At 67.5% G+C, this 14,466-nt stretch overlaps 1 protein-coding gene across 3 annotated transcripts; it reads left to right on the top strand.

Moving 5' to 3' along the window:
• Window positions 1-3,821: 3,821 nt before the first annotated feature.
• On the top strand, window positions 3,822-13,525 carry GLB1L (galactosidase beta 1 like). Of its 3 annotated transcripts, XM_050916847.1 has the most exons (16): window positions 3,822-3,917; window positions 4,758-4,930; window positions 5,490-5,640; window positions 5,899-5,959; window positions 6,310-6,404; window positions 8,239-8,419; window positions 8,912-8,970; window positions 9,327-9,448; window positions 10,326-10,366; window positions 10,999-11,117; window positions 11,492-11,566; window positions 11,645-11,734; window positions 11,911-12,024; window positions 12,355-12,486; window positions 12,785-13,000; window positions 13,179-13,525. In XM_050916847.1, the coding sequence occupies exons 1-16, from the start codon at window positions 3,864-3,866 to the stop codon at window positions 13,404-13,406; spliced, it is 1,911 nt and encodes a 636-aa protein (XP_050772804.1). In that variant the 5' UTR covers window positions 3,822-3,863; the 3' UTR covers window positions 13,407-13,525. The 3 variants fall into 3 exon arrangements, with proteins under 3 accessions (XP_050772804.1, XP_050772805.1, XP_050772806.1); XM_050916848.1 differs by lacking the exon at window positions 4,758-4,930 and having other exon boundaries at window positions 3,843-3,917; XM_050916849.1 differs by lacking the exon at window positions 3,822-3,917 and having other exon boundaries at window positions 4,854-4,928.
• The last annotated feature ends 941 nt before the right edge of the window (window positions 13,526-14,466 follow it).

Genomic DNA, 14,466 nt, shown 5'->3' with positions numbered 1-14,466 from the left:
TCCCCTGGGCCCCCGTCTGCCCCCAGCGCAGACCCCCCAGAGATCACTGCTCCCCTGGGCTCCCATCTGCCCCCAGCACAGACCCCCCTAGAGATCAGTGCTCCCCTGGGCCCCCGTCTGCCCCCAGCGCAGACCCCCCAGAGATCACTGCTCCCCTGGGCCCCCATCTGCCCCCAGCACAGACCCCCCAGATATCACTGCTGCCTTGGGCCCCCAGCTGCCCCATCACAGACCCCCCCAGAGATCACTGCTCCCCTGGGCCCCCATCAGCCCCCAGCACAGACCCCCCCCAGAGATCACTGCTCCCCTGGGCCCCCATCAGCCCCCAGCACAGACCCCCCCTAGAGATCACTGCTCCCCTGGGCCCCCATTGCCCCCAGCACAGACCCCCCCCAGAGATCACTGCTCCCCTGGGCCCCCATCTGCCCCCAGCGCAGACCCCCCAGATATCACTGCTGCCTTGGGCCCCCATCAGCCCCCAGCACAGACCCCCTAGAGATCTCTGCTCCCCTGGGCACCCATAGCCCCCAGCACAGACCCCCCCAGAGATCACAGCTCCCCTGGACCCCCATAGCCCCCAGCACAGACCCCCCCCTAGAGATCACTGCTCCCCTGGGCCCCCATTGCCCGCAGCGCAGACTCCCCAGAGATCACTGCTCCCCTGGGCCCCCATAGCCCCCAGCACAGACCCCCCCTAGAGATCACAGCTCCCCTGGGCCCCCATTGCCCGCAGCGCAGACCCCCCAGAGATCACTGCTCCCCTGGGCCCCCATTGCCCGCAGCGCAGACTCCCCAGAGATCGCTGCTCCCCTGGGCACCCATAGCCCCCAGCGCAGACCCTGACTGGGACATTCCCTCAGTTGGAGTCCCTGGGGGCCCCGGTGCCGCTGCCGCAGGCGTGTCCCGTGGTTCTCTGCCTGGGCTGCACAGAGATTTTCCCGGGGGACATCAGTTCCCCGAGAGATTTGCCGAGTTTCAGAGGCACGAGTGAAGTCAGCGCCACCCGCCATTCGTTCAGACAGCGGCGTGTTCGTGGGGCACTGGACAGGCCTGGGGTCAGTGCCCGGGGGTGGGGCAGGAGCAGGGGCTGGACACTCTGGTGTCCTTGAAGGGAGGTGAAAGCACAGACCCCCCAGAGATCACTGCTCCCCTGGGCCCCCATCTGCCCCCAGCACAGACCCCCCAGATATCACTGCTGCCTTGGGCCCCCAGCTGCCCCATCACAGACCCCCCCAGAGATCACTGCTCCCCTGGGCCCCCATCAGCCCCCAGCACAGACCCCCCCCAGAGATCACTGCTCCCCTGGGCCCCCATCAGCCCCCAGCACAGACCCCCCCCTAGAGATCACTGCTCCCCTGGGCCCCCATTGCCCCCAGCACAGACCCCCCCCAGAGATCACTGCTCCCCTGGGCCCCCATCTGCCCCCAGCGCAGACCCCCCAGATATCACTGCTGCCTTGGGCCCCCATCAGCCCCCAGCACAGACCCCCTAGAGATCTCTGCTCCCCTGGGCACCCATAGCCCCCAGCACAGACCCCCCCAGAGATCACAGCTCCCCTGGACCCCCATAGCCCCCAGCACAGACCCCCCCTAGAGATCACAGCTCCCCTGGGCCCCCATTGCCCGCAGCGCAGACCCCTCAGAGATCACTGCTCCCCTGGGCCCCCATTGCCCGCAGCGCAGACCCCCCAGAGATCACTGCTCCCCTGGGCCCCCATTGCCCGCAGCGCAGACTCCCCAGAGATCACTGCTCCCCTGGGCCCCCATAGCCCCCAGCACAGACCCCCCCTAGAGATCACAGCTCCCCTGGGCCCCCATTGCCCGCAGCGCAGACCCCCCAGAGATCACTGCTCCCCTGGGCCCCCATTGCCCGCAGCGCAGACTCCCCAGAGATCGCTGCTCCCCTGGGCACCCATAGCCCCCAGCGCAGACCCCCCCAGAGATCACAGCTCCCCTGGGCCCCCATAGCCCCCAGCACAGACCCCCCCAGAGATCGCTGCTCCCCTGGGCCCCCATAGCCCCCAGCGCAGACCCTGACTGGGACATTCCCTCAGTTGGAGTCCCTGGGGGCCCCGGTGCCGCTGCCGCAGGCGTGTCCCGTGGTTCTCAGCCCGGGCTGCACAGAGATTTTCCCGGGGGACATCAGTTCCCCGAGAGATTTGCCGAGTTTCAGAGGCACGAGTGAAGTCAGCGCCACCCGCCATTCGTTCAGACAGCGGCGTGTTCGTGGGGCACTGGACAGGCCTGGGGTCAGTGCCCGGGGGTGGGGCAGGAGCAGGGGCTGGACACTCTGGTGTCCTTGAAGGGAGGTGAAAGCACAGACCCCCCCAGAGATCACTGCTCCCCTGGGCCCCCATTGACCCCCAGCACAGACCCCCCCCCAGAGATCACTGCTCCCTGGGCCCCCATAGCCCCCATCACAGACCCCCCCAGAGATCACAGCTCCCCTGGGCCCCCATAGCCCCCAGCACAGACCCCCCTAGAGATCACTGCTTCCTTGGGCCCCCGTCTGCCCCCAGCGCAGACCCCCCAGAGATCACTGCTCCCCTGGGCCCCCATCAGCCCCCAGCACTGACCCCCCAGATATCACTGCTGCCTTGGGCCCCCAGCTGCCCCAGCACAGACTCCCCTAGAGATCGCTGCTCCCCTGGGGCCCCATAGCCCCCAGCACAGACCCCCCCAGAGATCACTGCTTCCCTGGGCCCCTGTCTGCCCCCAGCGCAGACTCCCCAGAGATCACTGCTCCCCTGGGCCCCCATTGGGCCCCAGCACAGACCCCTCTAGAGATCACTGCTCCCCTGGGCCCCCATTGGGCCCCAGCACAGACCCCCCTAGAGATCACTGCTTCCCTGGGCTCCCATCTGCCCCCAGCACAGACCCCCCTAGAGATCAGTGCTCCCCTGGGCCCCCGTCTGCCCCCAGCGCAGACCCCCCAGAGATAACTGCTCCCCTGGGCCCCCATCGGCCCCCAGCACAGACCCCCCCCTAGAGATCACTGCTCCCCTGGGCCCCCATAACCCCTAGAACAGACTCCCCCAGAGATCGCTGCTCCCCTGGGCCCCCATAGCCCCCAGCACAGACCCCCCTAGAGATCACTGCTCCCCTGGGCCCCCATAGCCCCCAGCGCAGACCCCCCAGAGATAACTGCTCCCCTGGGCCCCCGTCTGCCCCCAGCGCAGACCCCCCTAGAGATCAGTGCTCCCCTGGGCCCCCGTCTGCCCCCAGCACAGACCCCCCAGAGATCACTGCTCCCCTGGGCCCCCATTGGGCCCCAGCACAGACCCCTCTAGAGATCACTGCTCCCCTGGGCCCCCATTGACCCCCAGCACAGACCCCCCCAGAGATCACTGCTCCCCTGGGCCCCCATTGACCCCCAGCACAGACCCCCCCCCCAGAGATCACTGCTCCCCTAGGCCCGGTGGGGTCCGCCGGACAAATCCGCCTCCTGCCGCGGGGCTGAGTGGGGGGCTGGGCCCGGCTGGCCCCGAGGGGGGGCTGCTGTGGGGGTCGCGGTGCCAGGCGGGCCCAGCCCCCGGAATTCAGCTGCCCAGAGCCCAGGATGGGGAGGGGAGGAGCTCTGGCCTTGGCGGGGGCTCCCTTTGCCCCCCCCCCGCAGGTGACCAGGCAGCAAGTGTGAAACATGGGGACGGGGGTGGGGGGTAATAAGAGCCCATGTAAGAAACATCCGCAAATACCGGGACTGTCCCTTTAAAACCGAGACGTCTGGTCACCGCCCCCCCACCCCCCCGTGCGGCCGGTGCCCGGCAGCGCCTGAGTCTAGACCCGGGGAATGCGCCGGGCTGGAGCCGCCACGGGCGGTCACGTGACGCGCCTGCTTCTCCCCAGCTGCGGGGGGCCGTGACCATGGGGCCCGCGGGCCGCGTCCTGCTGCTGGCTGCGGCGCTGCTGGCGCTGGAGGTGAGCCGGGAGCCGGAGCCGGAGCCGGAGCCGGAGCCGGGAGGGGGAGCCGGATCCAGATCCAGATCCAGATCCGCTTATCAGCAGCTAAAAACCCTGAGACCCGAGTCTGGGTCGGTCTGTCCCCCCCGGCCACTCCGGGCCCCCGCCCGAGCCTGGGGGAGGCCGCAGCCCTGGGGGGCCTGACACGTTCCCAGGCCTGGGTGAATCCCAGGCCCATCGCCCTGGCCTGGCCTGCGGCAATTCCAGCGCTAACAACCCCTGGGGGGCGTTTCGTGCTGTTTTATCCCGCTTTTCCTACAGCGAGTTACAGTGGGGCAGGGCGTGTCATTGGGGAGAAATGAAGTAACAGCTACCCAGGCTCGGCTCGAGCTCGCCTCGACTTGGGGGTGTTCAAATCTGGAAGGCAGGTGGGGGGGCAGCAGCAGGGGCGGCTCCAGGCCCCTGCACGCCAAGCGGGTGCCTGGGGCGGCAAGCCACGGGGGGCGCTCTGCCAGTCGCCACGAGGGTGGCAGGCAGGTTCCCTTCGGTGCCGTGCCTGCAGAGGGTCCGCTGGTCCCGCGGCTTCGGTGGACCTCCCACAGGCTGCTGCCGAATCCAGGGGACCGGGGACCTCCCGCAGGCAAAACCCCGAAGGCAGCCTGCCTGCTATGCTTGGGGCGGCAAAATGCCTAGAGCTGCCCCTGGGCAGCAGGAAGCGTCTGCACCTTCCCTTCGAGCCTCCCATCCAGGGTGCCCCCCGCCTGTCCCTCCCTCCCTCCCCAGCAGTAACGACCGCACCTGGAGTAGTGCAGCCGCCTGGGCCTCGGCCTCGTGTGCTCACAGCTCCCGTGGGGCCAGGTCTGCGCTGGCGCCCGCTCCTTCCAGGTGGATTACGCCCACGACTGCTTCCGCAAGGACGGCTCCCCCTTCCGCTACATCTCGGGCAGCATCCACTACGCCCGCGTCCCGCGCCCCGCCTGGCGCGACCGCCTCCTGAAGATGTACATGAGCGGCCTCAACGCCGTGCAGGTGTAGGTGACGCGCGTGCTCCAGTCGGGCCCCCACAGGGAGGGCTGCCCCCAGGGCCACTCGCCCGCAGGGCGTCACTCACATGGTCTCTCCAGGTCACTGCTCTCGCCCTGGGGTCCCAGTTCCTGCCCCAAAACCAGAGTCTCGTGCAGGGCCGATGTGAGCTCTGATCGCAGCCCTCACCTGCAGCGTCCAGCGGCGCAGCCGTGGCCCCTAGCGGCTGGTGCCAGCAGCTCTGCGCTGGCTGTTTTGATGGCCAGGCCCCTCCAGCTGGGCCGGGGCTCACAGGGGGCGTGTGTGCCCCCCAGTTCGGCCAGTTGGCCCTCTGGGATCTGGAGAGTTAGTGCACCAATAACTGGATCAGGACTCCCAGTTCTGCGCCACGCCGGGACCCGCATGTGTCCTTAGGGATCTCCCTGCTGTGCTGTGGTGCTCGGCCTTCAGCCACGTCCTGGCCCCCCAAGGTCATGCAGACCCCAGAGGCGGTGCCCTCCTCCCTCCCCCCAGGGCATGCAGACCCCAGAGGCTGCTCCCCTCGCTGATCCTGACTCTCATCCCCAGCTACGTCCCCTGGAATTACCACGAGCCGCTGCCCGGGGTCTATGACTTCTCTGGGGACCGAGACCTGGGACACTTCCTGGACCTGACGGCAGAGCTGGGCCTTCTGGTGATCCTGCGGCCCGGGCCCTACATCTGCGCCGAGTGGGAGATGGTGAGGGCTGGGCAGGGGCTGCTCTGCCCTGAGTCTGACCCCAGCCCCTGTCTGTCTGGCCTAGGCCCCCCACCTCTGCTGGTGCCCCTCAATCCCAACCCGCAGCCCCCTGCTAGCCCAGCCCCCTCCTAGCTCTGCTGCTGCCCCTGAATTCTGACCCCTTCATGGGTCTCTGACGCAGGCCAATGAGACTTGACCCAGAATCTCCAAGTCTCCAGGGACTGATGAGTCTCTTTCTCCTCTGGGCTGTTTCTCTAGGGCGGCCTCCCTGCCTGGCTGCTGTGGAAACCAGACATTGTCCTGCGCTCCTCTGACCCAGGTAAGGGGCGTCCCACGGGGACCAGCCCACCAGTCTCCTGTGCTCAGCCACACAAGGCCACTTAGTTGGTGCCAGGACGCTGTGGGGCTCTGACATTTACCTGCTAGGCCTCTCCCCATCCTTGGAGCCCTGAATGCAGAGCAGCTGGGCTCCTTCTTGTCCCCGTCCCTCCCCGCCGCCTCCGGGAGACGGGCATCAGCCTCCCACCCTGGGCGAGCTCGGAGAGGCTGGCGGGCTCTGCCAGTGCCCTGTGCACAAACCACAGCGGGCTCGTGGCTCTCATGTGAACTCTGGGCCTGCCAGTGCAGTCAGAGACGGGGGGCTGAGCCCAGTGCTGTCTCTACTCCCAGATTATCTGCAGGCCGTGGATTCCTGGCTGGACGTCCTGCTGCCCAGGATCAAGCCCCGGTTGTACCAGAACGGAGGGAACATCATCAGCATCCAGGTGGGGTGAGGGGCTCAGGGTCCTTCCCTGGCTCACTGCTTCTTTCCAAGCGTATCCCAGCACCCCAGAGCCCTCTGTCCTGTCCCCCACAGAGCCCCCTGCAACTCCTATTGCTCTGGAGTTCCCTGTTCCCCACAGAGCCCCCTGGCCCTGTTGTTAAGTACAAAATTCTCTGTTACTCGCACCCTCTGGGACATCCCAACTCTACCTAGGGCTCCAGGCGCAAGGCACCGAACTTTGCCCCTCCATGGTCTCCGGGCTCAGAACACACACCCCTTCCCTGTCCACTCAGGGCTTAATCTTTTGTGGGTTTAGAGTCTTTTACCAGTGAAAGAGCCTGACACAGTAACATCCCACCTAACCTGTAGCACACGCTACACATACGCTGCTCACCACTCCCAATAGGACAGATGAACTTTTCCCTGCTGGCCACTCAGGATCGGGTCCACCTGGGGGACTCCAGTTTCTGCCCAGTGTCATGGGCAGGTGTTGAGGGAGCTCTGATCTGGGGCTGTGTCCTGGAGCTGGTTCCCAAGAACTTCCTTTTGGAGCCCAGGTTAGAGAGCGAAACTTGAGTCTTGCTTAGCTGCACCTTAACCAACCATGATCCTAACATTTTACTAACCAACCCAAACATGGTAACAAATTCTCTAACCAATCCAACCCAGCACCTGCATTAATTCACACCCAGCGACATTCATTGTGTAACAGACAGAAACAATCAAAGAACCAGACCGAGACCAGCCAGATGAGCTATAGGGAAGTGGGACCATAGAAATAAAACAATGAAGAAATGAGGATTTCACACCCACAGCTACTGACAGGTGGTTTCTTGCCCGAGGGGTTTTCTGTAACCGGCTTAAGATCCGTTTCTGTATCTGGTGACAGTGGGAGCCATTCGGATGGGGTCTCCTTATCAGCCCGGTGTGAGTTTGTTTTAATCTAATTAGATAGAATGTGAGGACGGGACTTCCTGCTTCTGGGCTCATGGCTGCTGCTCTCCTAATATGGCAGCAGACAAAGGCCTTGGGCCTTACACTGTAACCCCCATCGCCCTGGAGCCCCCTGCCCCTGTACCTCCCCCCCCCGCCCCAGGCTGAGCTGAGCCCTCCAGCTGCAGGTCCCGGTCAATGAGACCCAGAGGCTGGGGCTGTGCAGGGGGAGCCACGCATGGGGAGCACTGGGATGCGAGTGTGAACTGGAGCTACTAGCTAAAGCCTGCCCCTCCCCCCCATCTGTCCCTCTCTGGGACCCGGATTCATCTCCAGGGGGTGGAGGCAGGAACCATCGCCTGGCCATAGGGTGCAGGGCTCACGGGCACTGAGCCCCTCAGAATAAGTGAGGGAGGGACTGAAATAGCAGGAGGGATACGAGGGGGCTGCAGGTCGGGAGTGAGGGGCACAGTCAGAGCTGGGGGGAGCCCAGGGCTGGGCTAGCAGGGGCTGTGGGTTGGGAGTGAGGGGCACAGTCAGAGCTGGGGGGAGCCCAGGGCTGGGCTAGCAGGGGCTGCAGGTTGGGACTGAGGGGTGCTGGCACAGCTGGCAGAGCTGTGGAGGGAGCTCAGGGCTGGGCTAGCAGGGGCTGCGGGTTGGGACTGAGGGGTGCTGGCACAGCTGGCAGGAGGGAGCCCAGGCCAGGGCTAGCAGGGGCTGTGGGTCGGGATTGAGAGGTGCTGGCAGAGCTGTGGGGGGAGCCCAGGGCTGGCAGAGCAGGGGCAGTGGGGCTGAGTGGGGGGGACTCGTCCAGTCTCTTGGCTGGGGCCATGCAGGTTGCCCTCCCCCAGCAGTGGCCCAGGTCCCATGGTGCCTCCCCATCACGGCCGCTCACCCCGCAGGTGGAGAATGAGTATGGGAGCTACTCGGCCTGCGACTACGACTACCTGCGGCACCTGCTGGCCGCCTTCCGCACCCGGCTGGGGCCCGACGTGCTGCTCTTCACCACTGACGGCAACAGCGCCGCCGAGCTGCGGTGCGGCACCCTGCAGGGGCTCTACACCACCGTGGACTTCGGGCCAGGTGCCCCTGGGTGGGGGCTGGCTTGGGCAGGATGGCGGGGGGAGCTGCCTCGGATGGGGGACAGAACAGCAGGGGACTGGGTCAGATGGAGGGCAGGACAGCAGGGAGGCTGGCTCAGATGAGGGGCTGGCTGGGGGGGCAGGACGGCGTGAGGGCTGGCTCGGACGGGGGACAGGACAGTGGGGGGCCTGGCTCGGACCGGGGGCACGATGGTGGGGGAGGCTGCTCGGACTGGGGGCACGATGGTGGGGGGGGCTGGCTTGAACGGGGGGCAGGATGAAGGGGCTGACTCGGGCAGGGGACTGGCTCAGACGGGGGGCAGGATGGTGGGGGGAGCTGGCTTGGACGGGGGGCAGGATGGCAGGGGGGCTGACTTGGATGGGGCAGGATGGGGGGGCCTGGCTTGGACGGGGGAGGTGGAGGGAAGGGGGCTGATGGAGGAGCCCAATGGGGCACGGGGCCCGTGCTGATCTGCCCCCTTCTGTCCCCCAGACCCCAACGTCACAGCCGCGTTTGCCCCTCAGCGACTCTATGAACCCAAGGGACCTTTGGTGAGAGTGGGCCCCATGGGCCGTGGGGGGCAGGTGCTGCCTAGGCCTCTGGGGGTTGTAGTGGTTGGGGGGTTGGTTGTGGCAGGAGCTCTGTGCTCAGAAGGGCTCTGGGGGATGTCGCTCTGGGGCATGGGCAGGCTCTGTGGGGTGTGGGGCCTGGGCAGAGGGCTTTGGACTCCCTTGTCTCAGAAGCACCTGCTGCAGGCTCAGTGCTAGGGGGTGGCGCTGCCTGGTGCCTGGAGCGACTCCCTCTGGTGGCTGCTGGGAGCTGCCTGGCCCTGGGGTGTGGGGGTCCTCGGGTGTGGGGGGCCCTGGCTGGCTGCGGGGGGCTGTGGGTAATGGTCCGTCTGCCCCAGGTGAACTCGGAGTACTACACGGGCTGGCTGGACTACTGGGGAGAGCCACACGCCAGCAGCAGCCCCGTGCAGGTGGCTCGGGGTCTCCAGGACATGCTGCAGCTGGGAGCCAACGTCAACATGTGACTGTCCGGCCGCGTGGGGGGCTGGGCTGGGCCGGGCCCGGGGGCAGCCCTGGACAGGTCACGCTCGGAGCAGGGGCAGAGCCCCTGGCCATGCAGCGCCTGCTGCTGGATCCCAGCGGGCGCCAGGCCCCCAAGGCCTGGGGGTTCCTCTGCCCAGGGCTCCGTGGGGAGGTTCTGCTGGGCCCGGCCCCAGGGCTGTCGTGCTGGAGTTGGGGGGTGGAATTGGCACTGCCAGGGCTGGAGGGCCAGGGCCATCCTCTGCTGGGGTTTGGCCAGCCCCACATGTGCTGTGCGGCTGGCCCTGCCCCGGGGAGCCCCGTGCAGCTGGTGCTCTGGGGCTGCTGCCCAGCAGCCCAGACATTCCTTTGTCCCTGGTTCCCCATCTGTGCACCACCCCCAGTGCCCGGGTGCTGGTCGGTGCCACAGCCCTGGCACGATTCTGGCCCACGCTGCGCTCCCTGCACGGGGACTGGCAGCAAAGGGCCTCGGAGACTCCCCCAGGCAGGGGAGAGGGGCTCCCCCTTCCCTGCCCCAGGCAGGAGGCCCCAGTGCAACCTGTCCTCTCCTTCCTGCCTCCCCTCTCCCCCAGCCCAGGTCTCTCGGTCCCCGTCCCTCCTCCCACGGTCCCCAGAGGCTCTGGCCCTTTCCTTGGGCAGTAGCCGGATTACACCATTTCCAGCCCACGGTGCTGGCTTGGTCCCTCTGGGAACTGGGGTTCCCCCGTGGAGTCAGGCCGGGTGGGCTCAGGCAGGAGGGGGTGACGGGGGGAGCTGGAGGGAGGGTGCCAGCCCAGCCCTGGGCCTGTCTGGGCTAGCCGCTGGGGACTGGTGGGGCTGCGCTGGGCTCTGATGGCCACCTCTGGGTTATCATGTAGGTACATGTTCCAGGGGGGCACCAACTTCGGCTACTGGAGCGGTGAGTCCACCGCTCACCCGCCCGTGTGGAGCAGGGGACCCCTGGAGGGCAGAGGGCTGGCGGGTGCTTCCTAGCGGGTCCCTGCACGGCTGTGGTACCTGGGCATTCACCCGTCCTACCAGGGCGCGGGCCGGCGAGCCCCGTCTCTGCCCATCCTGCCTGGGCCGGGGCCGGCGAGCCCCGTCTCTGCCCGTCCTACCAGGGCCGGGGCCGGCGAGCCCCGTCTCTGCCCGTCCTGCCTGGGCCGGGGCCGGCGAGCCCCGTCTCTGCCCGTCCTACCAGGGCCCAGGCCGGCGAGCCCCATCTCTGCCCATCCTGCCTGGGCCGGGACCGGCGAGCCCCGTCTCTGCCCACCCCTGGGTGCTCTCGGCTGTCAGCAGCACTGCACTGGGCTCCTGTAGCCCATGCCAGCACCGGCCCCCTCCTCCCGGAACACGCCAGGCCACGGTCCATGTGGGTTCCGTGCCGCGGGCCAGGCCCCGTTCCCACAGAGCTCCCAGCAGTCCCTGGCCCTTGCCCCCATCTCCCTGGGCTCGCCAGGCTGCAGCCCCGGGCCAGTGGGGGGCACCGTTGGGGCCCAGGAAGGGGCACGGCAGGGCCCAGCCCTGGCTCATGGCACCTGCCTTGGCCAGGTGCCGACTACAAGGGCTGCTACAAGCCAGTCACCACCAGCTACGACTACGACGCGCCGCTCTCGGAGGCCGGCGACCCCACTGAGAAGCTGTTTGCCATCCGGACGGTCATCGGCAAGGTACCGAGCCCAGCGGGCCAAGGGGGGGAACCACCCTCGCCACTGCCTGGCACCTCGCGGAGCCCCGGGCAGAGCGCGGAGCCGGTGCTGCTGCCTGTGTCGGGGGCAGGGCCCTGTCCTGGCAAGGCCCTGTCCTGCCAGTGATGCCAGCACAGTAACACCCTGCTCACTGCAGGGACCGCTGGGGCGAGGGCAGCTCTGCCCTGGCAGGGCAGAGGGAGTGGGGCGCTCCCGGCAGGTGCCCTGGGCTGATGACTCTGAGCCCAAAGAGCTGGGGTATCAGGCATGGCTCTGGCCCCCTGCCCCCCTTCCATGGCATCGGGGGGGTGCCCCTGACCCAGCCTGGCTGGCTCCTAACAGGGTTTACTGTTCAGTTCCAGCCCCTGCCTGAAGGTCCGATGCCGCCTGCCACCCCCAAGTACGCCTACGGCCACGTGCCCCTGCAGAAGGTGAGTGCCTGCCCTGGGAGCTGCCCGCCCCCCACCCTGGGAGGCCCCCATCCACCCTGCCCCTCTCCTCTCTTGCAGCAGGGCGAGGTGCTGGAGCTGCTGGACGTGCTGTGCCCTGGCGGGCCCATCCGGAGTCGGTTCCCCCTCACCTTCGAGGCCGTGAAGCAGGTGAGGATACGGGTGGGCACAGGGTCCTGGTGCCAGGCTCCTCGCCTCTGCCAAGGCTTTACCTGGGAAGGCAGATGCTGGGCCTGCTGCAGACAGGAGGCCCTGGAGAGGGTTTCCCATGGGCAGCTCCTCGGCCCCCTGCTCCCATGGGGCTCTCACCCTCCAATCTGCTGCAGGCTCATGGCTTCGTCCTGTACCGGACGCGCCTGCCCCGGGACGTCTGGGATCCAGCCCCTCTGAGTGCCCCTCCAAACAGCGTCTGCGACCGCGCCTATGTGCTGCTCAACGGGGTGCGTACCGTCCTGCGCTGGGGCCCTGTGGGGCAATACCCAGCGCCTCTCTGTGCAGCAGGGGGTTAGTGCCTGTGGGGTGGGGGGTGGCAGTGCTGGAGCCAGCCTGGGGTGGGGGCTGTGCCACCCTCACAGGGGTCCCATCCCTGCTATGGGGCAGATCTGTCAGGGGCATTCACCCCACGGGGTATCCAAATGGGAGGGAGCCCTGGGAGCTGGTTCCGCCTGCCCCCTGCTGGGGAGAGTCCGTCTGGTCATGCCGGGGGGGTGGCAGGCTCTGGGGAGGGGAGGCTGGTGCTGACCTGATTCCCCACTCCTGCCTGGCGCCAGGAGTACCAGGGGAGGCTGGAGCGCGATGGGCAGACGACACTGAACCTCACGGGCCAGGCTGGTGCCAGGCTGGACCTGCTGGTGGAGAACATGGGCAGGATCAACTTTGGTGTGAACACCAGTGACTTTAAGGTGAGGGGCGGGCGTGGGCGCTAATGCCAGGTGCCCCCTGGGCCGGGCATCCTCTGCCTGCCGCCCCTGCAGAACTAGGGAGGGGCTGGGCAGGGCTGGGGCAGCAGCTGGAGGCGCCAGGCGCGGAGCAGGGCAGGCAGCTCCTAGGTGGAAGGCCCCTCCTGGCATGGCCAGGGAGCAGGGTTCGCCCTGTGCAGGGAGCAGTGGGCATGGGGTAGCCGAGAGGAGTAAGGGGGGCAAACCCACAGGCAGGGCCGTCAGCTCTCTCCCCACTGGTCTCCTGTCCCCATGTTCGCAGGGCCTGCTCCAGAATCTCTCCCTGGACTCGGCTCTGCTCAGCGACTGGCTGATTTACCCCCTGGACGTGGACTCGGCCGTGACACGGGGCTGGCCCCTGCCCACCCCCCAGGCTGAGGGGAGCAGGGCCAGGCTGGGGCCGGCACTCTACACTGGGGCCTTCCAGACCCCTGGCGTCGCCTGGGACACCTTTGTGAAGTTCCCCGGCTGGAGCAAGGTACCATGGGGGGCCGGCTGGGGGCCAGTTCTCCCCAAGACGTCACAGCTGCTCGCCCCCACTGCCGGGGTGGAGGTCGGGGGAGAGGGCACCGGGCGGCTGTGTGGGGTGGAGGCAGTGGGGCAGTGTGCCAGGCTGAGAATGCCCCCACACACTCATGCCCTCTCTGCCTCTCCAGGGCCAGCTCTGGATAAACGGCTTCAACGTGGGCCGGTATTGGCCGGTGCGGGGCCCCCAGCAGACACTCTTCGTCCCCGGCTCGCTGCTGAGCGCCTCGGCCCCCAACAACGTCACCCTGCTGGAGCTGGAGGGGGCCCCCCCCAGGCCCTTCGTGCTGTTCCTGGACTGGCCCCTGCTCAACCAGACTGTCAGCGCCCGGGCTGGGACTGAGCTGCGCCCTCCCTAACGCAGCCCCCCAGGGCTCCCCCAGCTGGGCTGAGGGCAGAGTCAACTGCAGCTCAGGTGCCTCTGGCCATCCTCCCCTGGCGATGCCCAAATCCCCTGGCCCCACCAGGCGGGGGGAGCCCTGCCGGCTGAGCAGAGCCCAGGGGCTGTGGGCTGCCCCCACCCTCACTCACAGGGTCCGTTGCAGCCAGAGGAAGTGGACAGCCTGGCTCCCGCTGCCCAGAACAGCATCCCGGCCCCCCAGGGCTGGGCCTGTCCCTCTGCCAGCGGCAGACCCCAAGTGTAGCCTCTGGGGACGGGCAGGGATCAGTCCCAGCTGCCTGCAGCAGACCAAGCCGAGGCCGCTGGAGCCCCGCCGAAGGGAGACATGGCGTTCACTGCTGGCAGCTTGCCCTTTATTGCCAGGTTCGGGGTGCGTTGCAGCCGTGTGCTTGGGGGTGGGGGGCCGTGGAGGCAGCATGGCCAGGGAGCTGATTTCCTGCCTGCCAGCTTGTGCCCCCCAGGCTGGGCACCAGGGGTTACATTTTATTACCCGTTAAAAATCTTGTGCCTTCCCTGCCCTGTCTGGCATGTTCTGTCACCCTGGCGTTGCGCCTGCCCCAGCATGGTTCACAGCGAACCTCATGGGCCGGGAACAGCTCTGACTGACCATGGGGGGCCCGGGGCGGCTGGCTGAGCTGCCCTGAGCCAGAGCCTGGGGTCAGAGCCCTGGGGAGCACACAAGGGCCACTGGGGGGCTTGCTCAGGGTACTGGGGTCAAGGTACTGCACCCTGAGCAAGAACTGGGCACCTGTCTGCAGCAGGGGGGCTATATCACCTCCCCACTTTCCCCGGGTCCAGCTGCAAGGGCCGACGCAGGTTGGGCTGAGCTGCAGGGCAGGGGCCTGAGTCAGTCACTTCAGCTATGCCAGGCCCAGAGCAGGGGAGGCGGCCAGCGCAGCCCCTGGGTAAAGGGGAGGGTGAACGGGTGCCAGGCAGGGGCCGTGGTGCTGCAGCAAGCTCCCACCCGAGGCAAGGAGCTGCTGCCCATGGGGGGCCCTGTTCTGAGCCAAGCTGCCCAT

Source organism: Gopherus flavomarginatus, chromosome 10, assembly GCF_025201925.1.
Source record: "Gopherus flavomarginatus isolate rGopFla2 chromosome 10, rGopFla2.mat.asm, whole genome shotgun sequence".
Classification (NCBI taxonomy): Eukaryota; Metazoa; Chordata; order Testudines; family Testudinidae; genus Gopherus; species Gopherus flavomarginatus.
This window is presented reverse-complemented; position numbering and strand designations above follow the sequence as displayed.

Excerpts from the sequence above, each read along its gene's own strand:
- GLB1L (XM_050916847.1), top strand. The coding sequence starts at position 3,864 with ATGGGGCCCGCGGGCCGCGTCCTGCTGCTGGCTGCGGCGCTGCTGGCG. Across the intron at positions 5,960-6,309 it reads CCTGCGCTCCTCTGACCCAG|ATTATCTGCAGGCCGTGGAT; the intron begins GTAAGGGGCGTC and ends CTCTACTCCCAG. Across the intron at positions 11,567-11,644 it reads GCCACGTGCCCCTGCAGAAG|CAGGGCGAGGTGCTGGAGCT; the intron begins GTGAGTGCCTGC and ends CCTCTCTTGCAG.